Source organism: Cynocephalus volans, chromosome 7 (assembly GCF_027409185.1).
Source record: "Cynocephalus volans isolate mCynVol1 chromosome 7, mCynVol1.pri, whole genome shotgun sequence".
Taxonomy (NCBI): Eukaryota; Metazoa; Chordata; class Mammalia; order Dermoptera; family Cynocephalidae; genus Cynocephalus; species Cynocephalus volans.
In genome coordinates this window covers 63,700,690-63,723,473 of record NC_084466.1, presented here as the reverse complement: position 1 = coordinate 63,723,473, position 22,784 = coordinate 63,700,690, and the positions used below count along the sequence as shown (strand labels likewise).

The window sequence follows — 22,784 nt, the reverse complement described above, 5'->3', positions numbered from 1 at the left end:
TGTTCCCTTTGTGTACCTATCAGATTTTGTTTATACCTCCCTCTTAACATTAATTCCTTTTTGCATTATATTTCAGCTGTGACATATATTTTTTACAGCCTCTACTAAATTGAAGCGACTTAAAGATTGGGATCTTAATGGTTCATTGTTCTATCTTCCCATACCACTTACTTTGCATAGGGCTTTGCATTATAATAAAGCACTCAGTAAGGTGATTTGATCCTATCCTTTGTTCCTGGGACTGAGTAAATATTACGGAGGGATATGGCAGAAGTTGATGATCATAGAGTGGTGCAATCCACCCCACTTGCCCTTTATCCTTTTGGCTAAGCAATTGTACAACTTTACCTCAATTACATCCATTTTCCCAGTATCCTTCATTTTCTTATCCTTTCTAAACATCTTTGGAATTTAATCTCTTCATAGAAAGTTTTTATAATTATTTAGATGGAGAATGAGTTTCACCCTTTTTCATATAGTTTCTCTTACAGCTTTATTAGTAACTCATCCTTTGATAAATATGTCATAATTACTCACATTGATTTAACTACTATGTTTTCTGTATTCTAGTATATTGTTGAATTTAAGATGCATAATTAATTTAATAATAGAAGCAGAAGGACCTGAATACAGTGCATTAAAAATACAAAGAAAACATTGAATTAAGTATAGCATTTCTTTAGCTATGCAGTTTATATTGCCTAGAGTGTCAGAAAATCAACTTTTAATTTCATTACTGGGTCATAGTATAAACTGTTTATAGATATATTAAGCATAAGTAAGGATTAAAATTTCAGTTAAAGTTCACTGGAATATTTCAACCAATGCCAGTAAATCAACTGAGGATCAGGTAAACACATTCCTTGGTCTTACTAGGTTATCATATTGAACGGGCAGATATAATGACTAGTTAAAACTCATGCTTCTCCCTGAAAGCTGGTGTTTTTCTTTGATGTCCCTAGAGAGATATAGTCTGGTAGTAAGATTTATCCTTATGTGTGAGATACAGTATGATTTAAAATCATAAATACATTATCTATTCTGTCTGTATTTAATCTTAGTTTTTATTGGGTAAATTTTTTTTTATAGCTCTTTGTACAAAGAAGTATGAAGTACGTCAAAAGCTATTCAAAAGAAATAGTTTTGGGAGAGAGAGAAAGAATCTAAAAATGATAAAAATTGACAAGTGGGTTTTTTCCCATAAATAGGGAGTGGACTATATGCCAGTAAAAGGATAATCAGTTGACTTAAAAAATGTTAAAGATCTTGTTGACTTCAGAATGTGCAAAACCAATTTTGACCCCTTTAGTTGGAAAGTACTGTAACGTAATTGTATTTTCCATCCAGTTATTTTTTAAGGTAATGTGAAGAATTCTCTACTTTAGTAAGTGTATTAGGATTGTAATACTAGCTAAATCCCTGTCAGTGGTTTAACACAACAAGTTTATTTCTCATTCAAGTGTAGTCAGAATGGGTATTTCTGATTAACAGATGGCTGTCCTGTACATGGAGAGTTGATAATCCAGATTCTTCTGACCATGGCTCCACTTTCTTGGGCTTTCAAGGAAACCAAATAATGGAATGTACAAAGAAAAGAATTAATTGAGTATTACACTTATTTAACTCTATAGTTTACGATTGCCTGGCATTTGAGAGTCAGGCCTAGGAGTGGTATATCCCACTTCCACACACATTCCTTTGGCCAGATCTTGGTCACTAGGCCACACCTAATTTCAAAAAAACATAGTATGTTTCAACATTGTGCCCAGGAGAAAAGTTTGGTAAACACCAGCTAGTCTTTGTCACAGGCAGTAATGTGAAAATACACTTTATGTCAAGAATTCCTCTATCATTTTATCTTGAAATTTTTAAAAATAATTTTTGATATAGATGGCAATTATTGATTATTTTTTGTCTTTAAAGTAGAAAAATATTTAGAAATACTGGCATTTATCATTTATCTGTTCAGTGCATAAGAAGTTGAAGTGATCTCATAAATATTCAGTGAGATGTGGCTGTTATTATTGTTGGCAAAAGACAAGAATGAAAACTAGAATTGATCATATTTTAGTAATTTCCAACTTGCTTAGGTGCTTAACCCTATCTGCAATAATAAGAAAGAGAGACTAAGAGAGCTAAATTTTCTGAATGCTCGCCATGATTCAGGTGCTTTTATACTTTTTGTCTTTTTTTAATCTTACTAGTAATTTTGAGGAAGACACTATTCATTACCTTTTTATAGCTAAGGAATCTTGGGACTAGAGAACTCAAGGTATTAGGAAGGGAGTTCTGGGATTTAGGCTTAAGTCCTCATTTATAAATATAAATAGGTAGTAAAATGAGTAGGTAGTGAAAATTCACCAGATGTATGAAAAGAAAGGGCTATTTAAAAACCCAGTAACAGACTGAACACTCAGAACAGATGGCTTACACAGAAATATTAATACAGAAAACAGGAACAAACTTAAATAATAAATTAATTCATAAATGTAGTACAGTTTGAGAGGATATTGCATTGACATGGTGAGAGCAGTTGATCATGGAAAAAAAATGTGAACAGGGATATTTCGGAAGAAAAAAGATTTTCAATTTTCAAACTGAAAATAGAATAATGAGATTGCCAGATTTTGAATTAGTAGAATGGGTGCTACATAAAAGAAAAATTACTAAATTTGAAAACAAGTGTAAGATTGGAAAGCAGAAGGAGAGATGGAAATGACAGAAATTTGACGTGGAGGAGAGATCCAGGAGATGCAGTAACGGTATAATAAGGAGAACTCCAGAGACTTGAGTCAAACGGAGAAGTGATTAAATAAAAATATAAAAAACGGAGTAAAAAACTTGAAGTTTCAGATTGAAGCAACAGTTCATTGAATGCTGGAAAACTTTTTTTAAAAAAGATACCTTGGTAAAAAAATTTTTTTTTAACAAATAATTTCCAATGAATAGTGTTTCATAAGTATCCCAACAGAAAAACCAGGTCACCTGAATAGTAAAAAATTGACTCTTTAGATTTCTTTTCTACAATACTGAATGCTAGAAGATACTATGAGTATTTTTAGAGCTCTGAGGGAAAATGATTTTGACATAAAAATGCTATATTCAGTCAATCTGTTGTTCAGTTGTAATGCAAAGACAGGTGGTTTGGGATGTGTATGGGATCAAACTTATACCATTTGGATAAAATACTTGAAGTGCCAAAAAGAGGCACTTACAGAGGATAGTCTATACCCAAAAATCAATTACAGGTAGATTAAAGACTTAAATGTGAAAGACAAAATTCCAAAATTTTAGGAGACCGTCTTTGTGATCTAAGAATTGGGAAAGATTTTTCAAAGAGATTTAAAGATTTAAATAAATGTTTACTAATGTAGCAGGGCTTGGGATTTTATTTGTAGATGATATAATTGTGTTTTCTTTATAATGATGAAAACTTGGAAGTTATGTGAAAAACTTATCAAAATGAAATTGTTCAAAGAAGTTATGGAGCATCTATTCAAGGAAATTCTATACAGTCTATAAAAATGAGTACCTAAATCTGCTGCTTGTTATAGCAACATGTCCATGCTATGTCTATGTTCAGTACGAAAAAATCTCACAAAACATAGCATATTCTGTGAGTATGTATTGACAGAGATAGAGGGAGAGAGGTATTAATGGCCATTTCCAATGATGAGAAACTAGTGTGTCCCCCCAAATATATACGTATGTGTATATATATATGATTTACATATATTTTCTCCCATTCTGTTGGTTATCTTTTCACTCTGATTGTGTCCTTTGACAAACAAAAATTTTTAAGTCTGACATAGTCCCATTTATCTACTTTTGCTTTTGTTACCTGTGCCTTTGCTGTCATAGCCAAGAAATCATTGCCCAGTCCAATGTCATAAATCTTTCTCTTTATATCTTCTTCCCGGAGTTTTATAGTCTTAAGTCTTGAGTCTAGATCTTTAATCCTTTTTGAGTTCATTTTTGTGTATGGTGCAACATAAGGGTTCAATTTCATTCTTTTGCATTTGGATATCCAGTTTTAAATATATAGAAAAGGAAATAGCTATGGAAAAGGTGTAGAAGTACATCCAAGGTCTTAATAATAATTATCCTTGAGTAGTAATTTATAGGTGATTTTTACTTTCTTCATCTACTTTTCTATATAAGCTTAAAAAAAATATGCAGTTTAAGCATTTGTTTCATTTTATATTTCCTTTCCTGAAAGAGTCTTTTCCTACCCCATCTCTACCTTTTCTCAGAAACCCTTTAAAATTAAATCATAGTAAGCAGTTTTAACAAAATAAGTAGCAAGTAAATTTACTTATTTCTGTGAGTTGTTTTTCTGAATATTGGATACTAGTATACAGAATAGTAAAGAGCAAGTAATTGAAAGGAATGCTGCTGTTTTAACTGCTTAAAAAATATCTACTTGAACTTCCAGAAATATTTGGATCTCTCCTGATATCTTTGTATTACCTTCAGGAATTCAAAAAGCAACCAAAGTAAAAAGAAAGGACCACGTACTCCTAGTCCACCCCCTCCTATACCAGAAGATATTGCTCTGGGGAAAAAATATAAAGAAAAGTACAAATTAAAAGACAGGATAGAAGAAAAACCAAGAGATGGAAAGGACAGAGGACGAGATTTTGAAAGACAAAGAGAAAAAAGAGACAAGCCAAGGTAAGTAGGATTGTATGTTTTTAACAATATTTCTTTTGTACAGTCTGGAGGGTTTTTTTTTTATTGGTTGTGCATTGTATTAGTCCATTTTGTGTTGCTGTAACAGAATACCTGAGACTGGGTAATTTATAAACAACAGAAATTTATTTGGCTTACAATTCTGAGACAGCTGTATTTGACACGGGCCTCAGGCTGCTTCTACTCATGGCAGGAGTACAAGGGTATAAGCAGATCACACGGTGAGAGGAAGCAAGAGAGAGGAGAGGTGCTAGGGTCTTTTAAACAACTGGCTCTTATGGGAACTAATAGAGTGAGACCTCACTCAGGTCTCCCTCCCCCAGGGAGATCATTTAATCCATTCATGAGGGATCCACCCCCGCAACTCAAACAACTCCCAACACTGCCACATTGGGGATCAGATTTCCACATGAGTTTTAGAAGAGACAACACATCCAATCTCCATCATGCATATTCACAGGATATAAAGGTGTCCATCACCACTTGTGCCCAAGATCAATACTATCAGCATGCCCATTACCACAAATTGCGATTATTCCCTGTGTCCCCCACCCAATTATTCCCTGGCCTCCCTCCCCTTCCCACCTCCCCATCCCATTCAGCAACCCTAGGATGCTCTTTCCCTCTGCAAGTCCAACACACCACTGTGGTCTGTCTTTCCTTCCTTCCTTCTCTCTTAGCTCCAACTTATGAGTGAGGACATTCATTGTTTTTCCCTCTGTGCCTGTCTTATTTCATTCAACATAATTTTTTCCAAGCTCATCCATGTTGCTGTGAATGGCAGAATTTCATTCTTTTTTATAGCAGAATAGTATTCCATGGTGTATATATACCACATTTTCCTTCTCCAGTCTTCTGTTGATGGACATTTGGGTTGGTTCCATATCTTAGCTATTGTAAATAGAGCTGTGATGAACATGACTGGTATCCCTTAGATTTCCTTTCCTTTGGGCATATACCTAGAAGTGGGATTGCTAGATCGTATGGTAGATCTATCTGTAGTTGTTTGAGAAACCTCCATACTGTTTCCAATAGTAGTTGCATAATTTCTAGTCCCACCAACAGTGTAGTAGTGTTTCCCCTCTCAACACATCCTTCCCAGTATTTGTTGTTCTTTCTTCTTGATTATAGCCAGTCTAACTGGGGTGAAATGATATCTCAGTGTTGTTTTAATTGGCATTCCCCTGATGATTAGTGATGTGATGTCGAGCATTTTTTAAGTGGCTGTTGGCCATTTGTATGTCTTCCTTAGAAAAATGTCTATTCAGCTCTTTTGCCCATTTTTTTTATTAGGTTATTTGCTTTTTTACTGTGTAATTGATTGCGTTCCTGTGTATTCTGGATATTAATCCCTTGTCAGATGTATAGTTTGCAAATACTTTCTCCCACTCTGTAGGTAGTCGTTTCACTCTGTTGATTGTTTCCTTTGCTATGCATACGCTTTTTAGTTTGATATAATCCCAGTTTTAAATTTTTTCTTTTGTTGCTTGTGCTTTTGGGCTCTTATTCATAAAGTCTCTGCCTAGTCCTACTTCCTGAAGTGCTTCCTCTATATTTTCCCTTAGTAGTTTTACACTTTCAGGTCTTAGACTTAAGTCTTTAATCCATTTTGAGTTGACATTGGTATATGGTGAGAGGTGCAGGTCTACTTTCATTCTTCTTTATATAGATGTCCAGTTTTCCCAACCTTTATTGGAGAGGCAGTCTTTTCCTCAATATATGTTCTTGTTGCCTTTGTCAAAGAACGGTTGTAAGTCTGTAATTTGATTTCTGAGTTCCCTGTTATGATCCACTGTTCTGAGTGTCTATTTTTATGCCAGTACCATGCTGTTTTGGTTACTATACCTTTGTAGTATAATTTGAAGTCAGGTGGTGTTATGCCTCTGGCTTTAATTTTTTTCTCAGGATTGTTTTGGCTATTTGGGGTCTTTTGTTGTTCCATATGATTGTCAGGATTTCTTTTTCTGTGAAGAATGTCATTGGTATTTTGATGGAGATTGCATTGAATCTGTAAATATCTTTGGATAGTATGGATGTCTCCACAATGTTGATTCTTCCAATCCAAGAGAATGGAATGTCTTTCCACCTTTTGTGTCTTTAATTTCTTTCAGTAGTGGTTTACAGTTTTCATTGTAGAGATCCTTTCACCTCCTTGGTTAAATTGATTTGTAGGTATTTTATTTTTTTGGTGACTATTGTAAATGAGCTTACTTTCTTGATTTCTCTTTCTGTTAGCTCATTATTGGAGAATATAAACACAAATGATTTGTGGGCATTGATTTTGTATCCTGCAACATTACTGAAATTATTAAACAGCTCTAAGAATTTTTCAATCATCTTTGGGTTTTTCTATATTTAGGATCATGTCATTTGCAAATAGGGGCAGTGTGACTTTGTCTTTTCCTGTCTGGATTCCCTTTATTTTTTTCTCTTGCCTGATTGCTCTCATTGCTCCAGTACTATGTTAAGTGGGAGTGGTGAAGTGGACATCCTTGTCTTGTTCCTGTTCCTAAGGGAAAAGCTTTTAGTTTTTCCCCCATTCAGGATGATACTGGCAGTAGGCTTGTTGTAAATGGCTTTGGTTGTGTTGAGATACTTTCCTTGTGTACCTAATTTGTTGAGAGTCTTTATCATGAAGGGATGTTGAATTTGCCAAATGCTTTTTCTGCATCTATTGAGATAATTGTGTGGTTTTAGTCCTTGATTTTGTTGATGTGGTGTGTCACATTTATTGACTTGAGTATGTTGAACCATCCTTGCATTACTGGGATGAATCCTACTTGATCATGGTGTATAATTTTTTTGATGTGTTGTTGTATTCTGTTTGCTAGTATTTTATTGAGGAATTTTGTGTCTGTGTTCATCAGGGATATTGGTCTATAGTTTTATTTTTTTGTTGTATCTTTGTCTGTTTTTGGTATCGAAGTGATGCTGGCCTCATAGAATGAATTTGGGAAAGTGGCCTCCGCTTCAATTTTTGGAACACTTTGGAGAGAATTGGTATTAATTCCTTCTTAGAGTTTTCGTAGAATTCAGCAGTAAAGCCATCCAGTCCTGGGCTTTTCTTTGTTGGGAGATTGCTGACTACTTCAATCTTGTTGCTTGTTATTGGTCTGTTTGGGTTTTCTGTGTCTTCTTGGTTCAGTTTTGGTAGTTTGTATGTGTTCAGAAATATATCCATTTCCTCCAGGTTTTCAAATTTGTTGGTGTATAGTTGTTTATAGTCTCTAATGATTTTTTTTGTATTTCTTTGGAATCAGTTATAATGTCTCCTGCTTCATTTCTGATTTTTTTTATTTGGTGTTAACCTAGCTGATGGTTTGTCTATTTTGTTCAACTTCTCAAATAACCATCTTTTTGTTTCATTGATCTTTTGTATAGTTTCTTGGGTTTCTATATTACTTAGTTCTGCTCTAATCTTAATTATTTCTTTCCATCTACTAACTTTGGGATTGGATAGTTCTTGTTTTTCTAGTTCTTTTAGGTGTAGAGTTAGGTTGTTTACTCCAAATCTTCTATTTTTTTAATGTAAGCATTTATTGCTATAAACTTCCCTCTTCCTACTGCTTTTGCAGTATCCCACAGGTTTTGATATGCTGTGTCTTTGTTTTCATTGTTTTCTGAAAATTTTTTGATTTTCTGTTTAATTTTTTCTTGGACCCATAGGACATTCAGGAGCCTCATGTTTATTTTCCATGTATTTGTATAGAGTCTTGAGTTTCACTCATTCTAGTTTTAATCTGTTGTGTTCTGAAAAGAGAGTTAAGATGATTCTGATTTTTTAAAAGTTGTTGAGACTTGATTTGTGCCCTAACATGGTCGATCTAGGAGAATGTTGCATGTGCTGATGAGAAATAGTCTGTAGTTGTTGGATGGAATGTTCTGTAGCTATCTGCCAGATCCAATTGGTCTAAAGTGTAGTTTAAATCCTGTGTTTCTCTGTTGATTTGTTGCCTGGATGATCTGTCCAATGAAGAGAGAGGTGTGTTCAGTTCCCCAACTATTATCATATTGGGGTCTGTCTCTTTCTTTAGGTCTAATAGTATTTGCTTTATATATCGGGTGCTCCAGTGTTGGGTGAATATATATTTATGATTGTTATGTCTTCTTGCTGATCCTTTTATCATTATATAGTAGCCTTCTTTGTCTCTTTTTATGGTTTTTGGTTTAAAGTCTATTTTATCAGATGTAAGAATAGCTTCTCCTGCTTGTTTAGGGTTTCCACTTGCATTGTTTAATTTTCCATCCCTTCACTATTAGTCTGTGTGCATATTTACTGGTGAGATGAGTCTCTTTAATACAACATATAGTTGGGTCTTGCCTTTTGATCCAGTCCATCAGTCTGTGTCTTTTGAGTGGGAAGTTTAATCCATTTACCTTTAGGGTTGTTATTGAGAGGTATGGTCTTATTCCTGGCATTTTATACCTTTTTGTTTAGATGTTTTGAGTATCGTTTGTTCCTTTCTTCTGCCTTGATTATTGGCATTTTGTATTTGTGGGGGGTTTTTTGAGGTGGCAAGATTTAGTTTCTTTTGTCTTTCTCATTCGCATTTGCGTTTTACTGGTGGGTTTTGTTCTTACTTGTATATTTGTAGGTAGCAATTATTGTTTTTCAGATTCCAGATGTAGGACTTGCAAGACTTGTCATGTGGTGATGAACTCTCACAGTTTTGGTTTGTCTTGAAAATACACTACTTTTCCCTCATTTTTGAAGGATAGCCTTGCTGAATATAATATTCTTGGCTGGCAGTTTTTTCTTTTTTTGAATATGTAATCCCATTTTCCTCTTGCCTGTAGAGTTTCAGTTGAGAAGTCTGCTGTTAGTCTCATGGGGGCTCCTTTATAAGTTTCTTAATGCTTTTCTCTTGCTGCTTTTAGGATTCTCCTTGTCCTTGAGTTTTGACAGTTTGGGTATAATATGGCTTGGAGAAGATCTTTTTGGATTGAAACTGTTTGGGGATCTTTGAGCTTCCTGGATTTGAAGGTCTGTGTCTCTCCCTCTTCCCTGGGAAGTTTTCCATTATTATTTCATTGAATAGATTTTCAATGCCTTTACTTTTCTCCTCCCCTTCAGGAATACTTATGATTTAGATGATTGTGTGCTTACGGTTGCCTGCTAGCTCTTTTAGAGATTCTTCATTTTCTTTTCTTTTTTCCTTTTTCTTGTCTGCCTGAGTCACTTCTAAAGACCATCTTTGAGTTTGTATGTTCTTTCTTCAGCTTGTTCTAATCTGTTGCTTAAGCTCTCAGTTGTGTTTTTATTTCATTGAATGCATCTTTTAGTTCCTGGAGTTCTTCTACATTCTTTCTTAAGGTATTAATCTCTTTGTAAATGTCATCCTTCATATCCTGGTTATTTTTTCTTGTTTCATTGTATTGTCTTACAGAGTCATCTTTTATATCATTGAGTTTCTTTAAGATAGTTACTCGGAATTTCTTTTCAGTCATTTCAAGGGTTTCTTGTTCTATAGGGTCTGGTACTTGAGAGTTACTGAATTTCTTTGGTGGTATCATATTTTCCAATTTGTTCATATTTCTAGTATCTCTACATTGATTTTTGGTCATCTGGTAGATCAGTTGCTTCTTCTATTACTCTGGAGTGGATTTTGAAGAGAAAGACTTCTTCCTCTTTTTCCAGTCTTGTCCAGTTACTCTCCTGGTGTCAGTGAAGTCAAACGTGTAGTGGGCCACCTGACAGTGGTCGTGGATGTTATTAAGTCAGTAAACCATCCTTGCAACAGTATTAGCTGTGGTGGTGGCTATTGTGGACCACCTCTACTGAAGCTGTGTGAAGTTTCATGGTGGTGCCATGATGCATGGGGTCCTGCCTTCTGCATGGGTGGGGCAGGTCTGGGTGGGTGGCTGGCCTTTTCTCCTGCCTGCCAGGGTGCCTTCCCAATCAGCAGTAGCATGGCATGTGGTCCTGCCTTCTGCGCAGGTGGGGAAGGGGTCTGGTGGGTGGCTGGCTTGTTCTCTTGCCTGCCTAGGTGCCTTTCCCATTGTCAGTGGTGTGGCACGGGATCCTGTCTTCGTAGGCAAGGCAGGGATCTGGCAGGTGGTGGGCCAGTTCTCCTGCCTGCCTGCATGCTTGCACCATCCAGTGGCAGCACAGCACAGAGTTCTCCCTTCTGTATGGGTGGAGCGGGGGTCTGGCCGGTGGCTATCCTGCTCTCCTGCCTCCCTGGGTGCCTCCCCGCTGGCAGCAGTTCAGTGCAGGGTCCTGCCTTCCACATGGATGGGGTGGGGGTCTGGGGAGTGGCTGGCCTATTCTCTTGCCTTCCTGGGTGCCTCTCAGGTCAGTGGTGGTGTAGTGTGGGGTCCTGCCTCCTGCATGGGCAGGGCAGGAGTCTGGCGGGTGGCTGGCCTGTTCTTCTGCTTACCTGGGTGCCTCCACCATTGGTGGCAGCACAGCATGGAGTCCTGCCTTCTGTATGAGTGGGGCTGGGGTCTGGCGGGTGGCTGGCCTATTTTCCTGCCTGCCTGTTGCCTCCCCCATCAGTGGCAGCATAGTGCCAGAATCTAGAGTTTTACTTTCAGAAGCTTTTAAGGCATTAGTGTAATGGGTTTTTTGTTTTGTTTTAAACTGTGTTTGTGAGTTTAATAATTCCTATAATGAGTCATGGATAATTCAGTAAACATTAACTTTAAAATTTTATTTTTGAATTTTTTTGTTGAGGTAAAAAACATAAAATTACCATCCTAACCATTTTTAAGTGTACAGATTAGTAGTGTTAAGTATATTCACATTGAGAAAAAATTATATTAAGTGAAATAAGTCAGGCACAGAAAGAGAAATACCACATGTTCTCACTTATTTGTGGGAGCTAAAAATCAATTAATAAATAAATATACAAACAAACCAGGGTTGGGGGAAGAAGACACAACAATCACAACAATTCCTTGAACTTGTTAAGACAAGTGAACAGATATGATGTTGATGGGGGGGGTAAGGGGGGAGAGAGAGGAATTGGTAAACGGACACGAAAATCTAGTACATTGTGTAATAAATTAAAATTAAAAATTAAAAAATAAATAAATAAATTTTAAAAAGTATATTCACATTGTTGTGAAACAGATCTCCAGAACTTTTTTATCTGGCAAATCTGAAACTTATACCCACCAAACAATAACTCCCCTCTTCCCCCTCCCCCCAGCCCTTGGTAACCACCATTCTTGATTCCCCTTCTAGGGAGTATTTAGTCCCTGCTGCAAAGGGACAGCAAGTTACTAGGTCTGAAACAAATCACCAAACAGAAGCATTTTCTTTCTCCATCTTACAAACTTATTTAGGCAGTTAAGATCTTGTTTTATTTTGAATGATACTTCTCTGCATAAAACTCTCTATGTGATCTCCCTCATGCTTGGAATAAAATGCACACTTTTACCATGACCTGTCATCAGTATTATCTGGCCCTCCCTGCTCTCTGACCCTCTCATAAGACTTTCTGTTCTCTATAAATTATAGCTCCTTTTGTCTGTTTTTATATATCATAATCACTTCTGCCTCCTTTGTGCTTTTTGAGCCCTAAAGTTCTTCCTTCAGATCTTCAACTCTTGGCTCAAATGTTATCTCCTCAGTAAAGACCTTTCCCTTACCACGCAACCTGAAGTGGTTCCCCTGACATATTTCTTTTTTGAACTTAAGGAAAGGTAACATTTGGATGTTCTATTTTGTTAACCTTTTTATAGACTTTTTTGCCTCGATTAGCTGAAATTGCCATGCTTTGTTGTTGCTAGTTTACTCCTTAGACCATAGTCTCTGTAGCTAGACAGATTGGTTTTCAGTCCTCGATGTCACAGTGTATTTGTCAGGTTGTCCAGATTAACAGAATCAGTAGAGGATATATATATATCTATAATGAGATTTATTTAATGAATTGGCTCACACAATTGTGGAGGCTAAAAAGTCCGATGATCTGCTGTCTACACCTGGAGACCCAGGAAAGCTGTGGTGTAATATGAAGGACTGAGAGCTGGAGAGTCTGTGGTATAGATTCTAGTCTGGTCCTGAAGGCCGGAGAACCAGCAGTGCAAGGGTAGAGGATTGATATCCAGCTCAAGCAGTCAGAAAAAAGAGAGAATTCAACTATCCTCCACCATTTTTTTCTGCTCAGGCCCATACACATTGGGGAGAGCCATCTACTTTGCTCAGTTCACTAATTCATATGCTAATTTTTTTCAGAAAACCCTCACAGGCATACCTGGAAATAATGTTTAACCAGATATCTGGGCATCCTGTGGCCCAGTCAAGTTGACACATAAAATTAACCATCACAATTACCAATAAGGTTGTTATAAAGATTAAATGAGTTAATATATGAAAAGCCCTTAAAACAGTGTCATGCATACAATAGAAAATATATGTTAGCTGCTTTTACTGGTATTATTGTTATGATGATGTTAGTTTGTCATTAGTATGATATGGTTGTGTCTGTCATTTTCACTTATGTATCCTCAGTGCCAAAAATAATACTTGGCACATAGTATGTGCTTATTTAAAGTTTGATGAATGAATTAAAATGGCATGATTTTAATAAGGATAGATTTCTTATATAAAATAATATAACCTAAATATTTCTACATGTGAATGTAAGTTGCGTTATATAAGCATATTTTCATATTTGAGGAATAGAAACCATTTATTGAGAGAAAAATCAGTGTTAATATTTTTTAAAAAGTCTGGAGTAACCATATTGATTTGCAAGTGAAATTTCTTGCATCTTGACTGAGAGGAGTTTTTCTTTTTAAATTTTTTAGCTTTTCATATTTTTTCTTGAAATGAAATATACTCCAAATATTCTCTTTCTGTATACCAAATGGTACTCTGATTATAGCAGTAATAAAAAGCCTTTGATTGGAATCTGGTCAGGCAAAAGATCAACTTTCCCTGTGATAGTACTCTTGCTGACATTATACAAATATCTGTTTTAAGATATTGAGCTTCCCTTCATTCAGTAAACTTTCCTTTTTTCTTTATTTGAATTTCATTTGTCACTTTTTTTTTTCCCTTGGAAAAGAAACCAGACAATTCTAGAGCATAAGAATAGTTAATCTGAAGTTACTGCTATTCTAAGTAGAAATGTACTTTAATATATTTATAGCCAAATTACTAATAATTTTGATCACATTTCAAGACAGTTTCATCACTGAAAATCACTTTTTATATATCCAGAATGGGCATGTCAGGTCCAAGTTCAATTAGGCTCATATCCGTGATTCACTATTCTCAGTCATTGAATTTTTAAAAGGGGTGTAACTGAGAGGAAAATGTAAAGATGCCTAAATTAAATCAATTTTCTGAAAGATTTTTTTTTTCCTGAAGGATGAGTAACAAGAAAATATGGTTAAAATGCTGTAGCTGTTACTTAAAAACATATTTGTGTTATGGCCTTAATATTGATAGCTTCATTATCCTAAGCTTGAACTGCAGGTTTTTCAACCATGCTATCGACACCTAGTTTGAATAGAAATGTGATTGTGCTATAGAGTTTTTTAAAGATAGTATGTGTAAACTATTTTGTTTTTTAAGTTCTATGAACTAATTACCAAAGTCTGTTGAAGACATTCTTGAAACAATTTCAGGTATACCTCAGAAATAAACTCAAAACTAACCAAAATGTCCGTTCAGTGAAGAGCCATTCTTTATTTTATTAATTTAGATTATTTCTAAATTGACTAGAACCTGATGAAATTGAGATTGAGAAACATCAGATGATAGTGATTCTAATTTTTAATCTTGGAATGATTTTTCTGTTTAGTGGGATGCATTCGAATGGCCACTAATCATAAAAGGTTTTCCAAATTTGGGTAAGACCCATTGGTCATTTCTAGTCATATCTAAAAGTAAATTTCTCTTTAGAATCAATTGAATTATACTGGCTTATGCTTACTTTTTTAATATTAGAAAGAAATAACAATTTTTATTAAAAAGCATAAAGCTTCAATGGAATCATAGAAAACTGGATATGTAGTGCTCTATTTAGCTGACTTTTATTTTTTAGTCAATTGTTATCCAAAAGGTATTTTTGTTTGTCTAAACTCTTGTTCTACAAATTCTTTCCAATATATTGGGTCACTTTCCTGACTTACTAACATACATTTTATTTTATTTTCATTCTGTCTGGGGGAGGGAGTGGGGGGGACTGGCCCATACAGGGATTGAACCCTGGACCTTAGTGCTCTCAACACCCCAGTCTAACCAACTGAGCTAATCAGCCAGCCAAGTCTAACATATATTTTAGAGGTTTTAATATTTTATTGACAAAAGGCCTACTAAGGCATCATTTATAAACAACATGGTTTAGGGCAGGGGTTCTCAACCAAGGATGATTTTGCCTCCCAGAGGACTTTTGGCAATGTCTGGAGTAATTTTTTATTGTCACTACTTGGAGCAGGAGGGATGCTACTGGCATGTTAGTGGGAAGATGCCAGGGCTGCTGCTGAACATTTTATGGTGTATGCAGGAGAACCCTCACCCCACCCCACCGCCCCACCAACAAATTATCCAGTACAAAGTGTCAGTAGTGCCAAGGTTGAGAAACCCTGGTTTAGCATTAACAATGATTTTGCAAAATTGCAGATATTAAAAAATATTTAACATAAGCACTGAAGGTAATCCCAAAATACCTTGACAAGACCGTCAGAATCTTTTTTGAATAATCTTCTAGCCTCCAAAATGATTGTTTTGAAGAATATGATACTTATCTGAGTTTACAATGTCTAGAATGCTGTTTTTTAAATATTAGTCCTGTTTCTTTTTAGTTATTACACAGATGTGTGTACTCCAGCTCTCCATGACATGCACATTACATGTATTCAGTGTGAACAGGGCATGGGCATAACAGACTGTAAGAGTGATTCACATGTGATTCATGAGGGTTATACATTGTTTCTCTGGTAGCAGTGAAAGAAGATGACTTGAAGTAGAGGAGGCCTTGTTTTTATAAACCAGGAGTTATGAACTAAATCTCAGTTTGTGCTGTCCACAAGTAGAGGCAGATTATTTAAGATAAAGACAGTATATACTTTATTGTCCTCTCCTTAACCCTAGAATTCCTTCACAGTCCTAAATATCAACCTAGGCAACACAGATATTTCAGTTGGCTTAGCCAGTGATAACTTCCCTTTCCTCAGCCTTGAATTTCCAGGCATTCTCACGGTCACGTTCTTTCCTAGTTCCCACTAGTATGTTTTCTCTGTAGCTGTTAGTGAGTTTCCTTTCGCCAAGTACTTGTTCACACTGTTAGAGACTATCTGAGTGAATTCCATACTTTAATTTAGGGTAGGCAGGGAGAATGTTGCCTGGAAAAGTCAATGTGCCTTGTCACCAAAGCTTGGGTCAAAGGCACTGCATACATATGTCCTCTAACACTGTTGCTTCCAGTTGACTTAAAATTAGTCACATCTTTAAAAAGCAACTTATTTGTGATTTTACAGCATTGTGAATTAAAATTTATCTTTGAATTATCATCTGCACTTGTAGCTTTAACTTTTACATTCAATTTTTTTGTTAAGATATTTTGGAGGGCAGGGGGCTAGAAGTGAAGGCTCTTGGACACATTTTTTATTGTTGTTATTTTTCCTTATAGATCTGCTTCCCCAGCAGGACAGCATCATTCTCCTATATCTTCTAGGCATCACTCGTCTTCCTCACAGTCGGGATCATCTATTCAAAGACATTCTCCTTCTCCCCGTCGAAAAAGAACTCCTTCACCATCTTATCAAAGGACGCTAACTCCACCTTTACGACGCTCTGCTTCTCCTTATCCTTCACATTCTTTGTCTTCTCCTCAGAGAAAGCAAAGTCCTCCAAGACATCGCTCTCCAGTGCGAGAGAAAGGGAGGCATGATCATGAACGAACTTCACAGTCTCATGATCGACGTCATGAAAGGAGGGAAGGTATGCACTGTACTTCAGCTTGATTTTTTTTTTAGCATTCTTTTACTTAAATAGATATTTTTATTATTAAAAATTGGGCAATTAGATTTATTGTTATGATAAGGAATGGATGGAGGACCACTCGGTGTCCGTGGGGGATTGGTTCCAGGACACCCCCCACGATACCAAAATCCAGGGATGCTTAAGTCCCTTACATAAAATGGTGCAGTATTTGCATATAGCCTATTCCCTTCCTCCCAGATACTTTAAATCATGTCTAGATTACTTATAATAACCTAACACAATCTAAGTGCTATATAAGTAGTTGTTATGCTATATTGTTGTGAGAATAATGACAAGAAAAAAATGTCTGTATATGTTCAGTACAGATGCAGTCATCCATTTTTTTCCCCCTGAATATTTTTGATCTGCAGTTGGTTGAATCCAGTGTTGTGGAACCCACAAATATGGAAGGCCAACTGTATTTAGTCTGCTGTTACACACAGACTAGAGTTCTTGAGGGCAGTAGGAGATGTTTAATGACATGGAAATGTAAGCTATTAAGTATACACATGTGGGCATGTACAGATATCTTAAGTTGGTGCTTTCTTTAGTTAAGATGTTTTACTGAGTATTCTCAAGTTTTAGAAATTTTTGGCCACCTGAAGGCATCCCTTTCAATTGCTTAGTTAATGTCTTTTAAAAAATGAGATGAAGGGAAGAAAAGCTGCAAATCAGAGTTTAAAAGCATCAGAAGTATTTTGATAAAGGGGTGAGGGCTGGGGAAAACATTCAGAAGGTCAATGAAAACCAAGTCATCAAATTTCTAGGTGTAACTCATAATAACGAAGTAAGCGAAGCAGTTTTCCTTTCTAGATGCCTGAGGAGTATGTTAACTTTGGACTTGCTAGTCCCTATTCAAGCTGAGATACTATTATTACCTGGCAAAAATACTGCCTAATACCTGTTATTTCTTTCTGTACTTCTTGACTAACCTTCTTGTCCTTGTTTGTTTAACTTTTTCCTAACTTCTCCTGAGTTAGTTTTTGAACATAGTATTCAGAAAATTCTTGCTTACTTGCAACATTAATACACATTTTAAAAGAAATGCAAGAAACATTCAAGAAAATTGTAGATGCATAGGTGGGGATTGGAGAAAGCACCTATTTCATAGAATTGTTCTTTGTGTATATGATTTTGGAGCACCCCAGCACAACAGTATATGTGGAACATTGGTAAGATGGGGAAATTCTCTTATACCTATTAGTTTAATAAGATATTTAACAGCTAGAGTTGGCCAGGAGTATAGTATAAGTATACTCTAAAAAGTTCGTGGAAAGATTCATATTATCTTTCAATTCTGTTATTCCACAAACTTTTTGAAGTACTCTTGTATACATTTAATGACTACTTATTGAATGAAAACTTTATTATTATTAAACATATTAATGAAGGGAAAATTGTATGCAGTTGAGTCTCATAGGAATGCTTTTTTGTGTTAAGAAGGGCTTATCTCACAGGAGGAATCCTTTTAATAACAAACCATATGTGTTTAAGTTCTTTGTGAGGAAGATATTTCTTTAACCTTCCATACAAGAGATTTAGCAGATGTTTATTCCTTTCTACTTAGATGTCATTTTCTGAAATAAGGATAATTTCAGTAGAAGGATGGAGGTAGGTAAGGAACAAAATATAACAGCTAGATGTATTTGTAAAGACGGAAGCATCATGAAAAAGAATCTGGTACTAAGTGAACACGTTTTTAGGCACAATTGATATTGGAGAAGGAGTACAAGTGATAGATATGTACACAAAGGGGTAGAGATATGCCAGATCCTTGCCTCTTCTGTCCTTAAATGGTGATATGGATTGAGTTTTTGTCCCCTCCAAAGCTCATGTGAAAGTTTGATTACCACTGTGGCCACATTGAAAGGTGTGACCTTTAGGAGGTAATTGGTTCATGAGGGCCCTGCCTCATGAATGGATTAGTCCATTAACAGGTTATCATGGGTGTGGACTGGTGGAGCAAGTGAGCACATAAAAGCACTCCTCCCCCTTCTTGCCGTGTGTTTGCCTTTGTTGCCATGGGACTCTGTAGAGAGTTTCCACCAAGAAGAAGGCCCTCCCCAGATGCACCCTCGACCTTGGACTTCCCAGCCCCCAAAACTGTAAGAAATAAATTTTATTTTGAATAAATTGCCCAGTTTCAGGTAGTCTGTTATCAACAACAGAAAACTGACTAATACAAATGGCACTTGTGGGTATAGGTGTATGGACAAAGAATTGGCAGGAGAGGTTATTGATGTAAGGGACCTGTGGATACTAGGTGTGTGGGTCTTTGAGAAAGTCTGTGTACCTAATCTAGCCCCTGGGGGCAAAGAGAAAAGGAGGTAATTTTCAGTGTTTTAGGTATAAGGCTGCTACAGTTGCTTTAATAGCCTCAAATAGGAGCAATTTCAAAGTTTAAGAGCAACTTGCAGAAGAATCTAATAAAAAGGGCAGGGTTTATTCTTTGAGGTTCTCTTGTTAATTCTTTGGCTTTATATCATATTTATGTTATAAACAATTTATGCCTTTTGTAGGCATATCCAAAGAGTGGTTTCTTATCTTTGCAAGTTCCCATGAGGGTATGGGGTTAAATAAGCCATCTAAGCTTTGGGCCTCTATCTCTTCAAATCTAAAATGAAAAGTTTTGTTTAGATAATCAGTGAAATTCATCCCAGCTTTTGAAAAAGTGAAATTATTTCTTTATTTTCCTATATCTTAAGAATGCTTTAAGTAGAGAAAGCTTTAGAGACTTGCACACATGAGTGTGATACCATTAAACAGCTCAGGAAAAGAGTACAAATAACTATCTCTTTGCCAACCAACCTTTTTTTTAAAAAAAAAAAAAGATGACTGGTAAGGGGATCTTAACCCTTGAGTTGGTGTTGTCAGCTTCACGCTCTCCCATGTGAGTTAACCGGCCATCCCTATATAAGGATCCGAACCCGTGGCCTTGGTGTTATCAGCACCATACTCTCCCAAGTAAGCCACAGGCTGGCCGTGCCAGCCAGCTTTCTAACAATAGGCTGCTCTCATGTGCTAAGTACATATGAGGTGGTTACATGTGTTCTAGTCTAGCCTAATGCTTGGTAGAATGACTGCAGTAACTGTGTGCCTCTGGATCTAAAAATGGTTCTTAAAAGTAAGCCATCAATGATATGAGAGCAACTTATTTGTTTCCATTGTTTAGAACTGTAAGTATGAGTAAGTAGTACAGGAGAAGTTCATTTTCAAAGTTTATGCAATCAAGAACATAGTTATCAAGTTAATAAAATTATCTTTGGAATTTTAGCTTATAGATGGTTTTAATCATCTTATTTGCCAATGTTTTCTCCTTTTTTTCCTGCAGAGAACATGAATTATCATTGTAATGAAATTTTAAAAGCTCTGTATTAAATATATTGTCGTTTCCTGAAACTTTGTAAAAGGAATTACAGTTGATTTCCAAAATTGCATTACAGAGACTAGAGGCAAAAGGGATAGAGAAAAGGACCCAAGAGAAGAACGAGAGTATGAACAGGATCAGAGCTCTTCTAGAGACCACAGAGATGACAGAGAACCTCGAGATGGTCGAGATCGGAGAGATACCAGAGATACTAGAGACCGAAGGGAACTAAGAGACTCCAGAGACATTCGGGACTCCAGGGAGATGAGGGATTATAGTAGAGATACCAAAGAGAGCCGTGATCCCAGAGATTCTCGATCCACTCGTGATGCCCATGATTACCGAGACCGTGAAGGTCGAGATACTCATCGAAAAGAGGATGCATACCAGGAAGAATCCCGGAGTTATGGCAGAAACCATTTGAGAGAAGAAGGTTCTCGTACTGAAATAAGGAATGATTCCAGAAATGAGTCTCGAAGTGAAATTAGGAATGACCGGATAGGCAGAAGTAGGGGGAGAGGTCCAGAGTTACCTGAAAAAGGTAAGGTTTTTTGACTTGTCAGTGAACTGTATCTCATATGCTTATATAGAAAATACTAGATCTCCTAAGATTTCTTTTCTAAATGTATTATTTCTTACATTCATTATCATCATTTTGTCAAAGTAATTTTCAGTTAATCGAATTCATGATCTTCTCTATAAGTTCTAAATCGGAATACTAGTTAAAATAACAAAAGATAAATTGGGCCTGACCTAGACCCCCTAGTTGAATTATATATCCAGTCATGTCTGCATCTTGATTAATGGGAAACACTAAGAAAATTGCTATCAGGCAAAAAAGTAGAATCACAAGGAAGTTATTCCTACTAAACAGATATATGCAAGGGATCTTCAAAAAGTTCATGGAAACATTCATATTATCTTTCAATTCTATTTTTCCACAAACTTTTTGAAGTACCTTCATATATGAGGAAATGATTGTTAAAGTAACGGGTTAAAATGGTAGGTTTTAAAAATTGATGGCATCAGAAATGACTGATTTGTGTATTCTTCAGCATTTGTACTTGCTTCAAACCATCTCAAACTATCACAAACCATCACATATCAGTACTTTGATCCATTTTTCTTTTCTTCCCCTAAAAAGCATTTACCATTATCCAAATGACTTAAATGTAGTTATGACTGTCTTCAAACTGCTGGACTTTATTAGATTTGACCTTCCTCCATCCCTATCCCCTTCTCTCCCCTCTCCCGAAACACTGCTGCAGAACTCGTTATTCTTTCCATTGGATTGTTGGTCTGTCCCTGGTCAGTATTGCACCTTCACATTTAAGTGTTGAAGGTTCCTTACCTTCTTCAGAGATGTCTTGGCTTTTCTTGACCTTTTTTTCATAACATTTTAGAAAACAGTTTTTAATTTCATGAAAAACTGTCAGATTTTTGTTTCAAATGCATTAAATTTATAGATTTATAACTTTTTTCAGTAAGGTTTTATGCCTTTTTTATTTCTGGGTACCCTCTGTTTTTGTTGCCATTGTAAATGGTACTTTAAACATTTTTTTAAGTTAAAAAAAATTTTTAAGTAATACATTCATGTGGTTCAGAATTTCAAAGGACATGTAGTAAAAGCCTCCCTTCTATCCCTGACCCCTGTTGCCAGCTTTGTATGTATTCTCCCAAAAAAATTTTACACAAGCAAATATGTATGAGGGTACTTCAAAAAGTTCATTGAAAAATAGAATTGAAAGATAATACAAATCTTTCTATGAACTTTTGAAGTACCCTCGTATATCTGTTCATTTTCCCCTCTAGTTTTACAAAAATGATTTTTATAAAACTTTTTTGGGGATTCAAAGGTGGCTGACCACTACAGGGATCTGAACCCTTGGCCATGGTGTTATCAATAAAAAAATTTTATTAAAAAGTAAAACTCTGTACTGCTCTATACCCTATTGTTTTCACTCAAGTGTCTTGGAGATCATCCCACATCATTCAATATGGTAAACAGCTGCTTCCTTCTTTTAGCAGAAAGTGTCTGTTGTAGGACATACTATAAAGTCAACGAGTTCTGCATTGATGGATGTTTAGGTTTTCCAATCTTTTTCTCTTTCAAACAGTGCTTTAGTGAATAACTATGTACATGTGTCACTAGATGGTATCTTTTAAAACATTACATTTACTAATGCTTATCACTGGTATATGGAAATGGTAAGTGATATTTATGTTTTGTTTGTTTGTTTGTTTTTGGTGGCTGGCTGGTAGGGGGATCCAAACCCTTGACCTTGATGCTTTTCAGCACCACGCTCTAACGGAGTGAGCAAACTGGCCAGCCCTTTTTAAAACAGGTCTAATTTTTCTTAACAAATATATCTGAGGACAGACAGATTCGGCTCTTCTTTTCTGATTATTATTTATTTTCTGTCGATAACCTGCTGAGCCTCTTCATCAGTACAGTGTAAAGTGGAGTGGGCTTCTTTGCTTTGTTTCAGATTTTAAAGGATTGTTGCTGGCATTTTACTATTAAATGTAGTGTTTGTAGATCTTTTACAGATGCTTTTTATTTTGTTAAGGATTCTCCTAATTTTCCCAATTTACCTAACAGTTGTTATCACTACTGTTTTTTCTCTGTCTTGAGAAGATCATGTAATTTGTCTCTATTACCTTATTACTTATGTTAATGTATTTTTTTAAATTTAGAATTATCCTTGCATTCCAGGATAATGCAGTTTTGTCATTTTGTCTTTTTTCAAAGTTCTAGAGTAAGCTTGTTAAATTTTAATTTTG

The 22,784-nt window shown here is 35.9% G+C and overlaps 1 protein-coding gene across 6 annotated transcripts in view; it reads left to right on the top strand.

The window, feature by feature from the left end:
* Positions 1 to 22,784, top strand: part of ZC3H13 (zinc finger CCCH-type containing 13) — a 91,635-nt gene that overhangs the window by 43,968 nt on the left and 24,883 nt on the right. For all 6 annotated transcript variants that reach the window (XM_063102151.1, XM_063102155.1, XM_063102154.1 and 3 more), the window contains exons 8-10: positions 4,477 to 4,674; positions 16,281 to 16,591; positions 20,077 to 20,541. In XM_063102151.1, the coding sequence (XP_062958221.1) occupies positions 4,477 to 4,674; positions 16,281 to 16,591; positions 20,077 to 20,541 (974 nt within the window). The remainder of the gene's footprint in view (positions 1 to 4,476; positions 4,675 to 16,280; positions 16,592 to 20,076; positions 20,542 to 22,784) is intronic.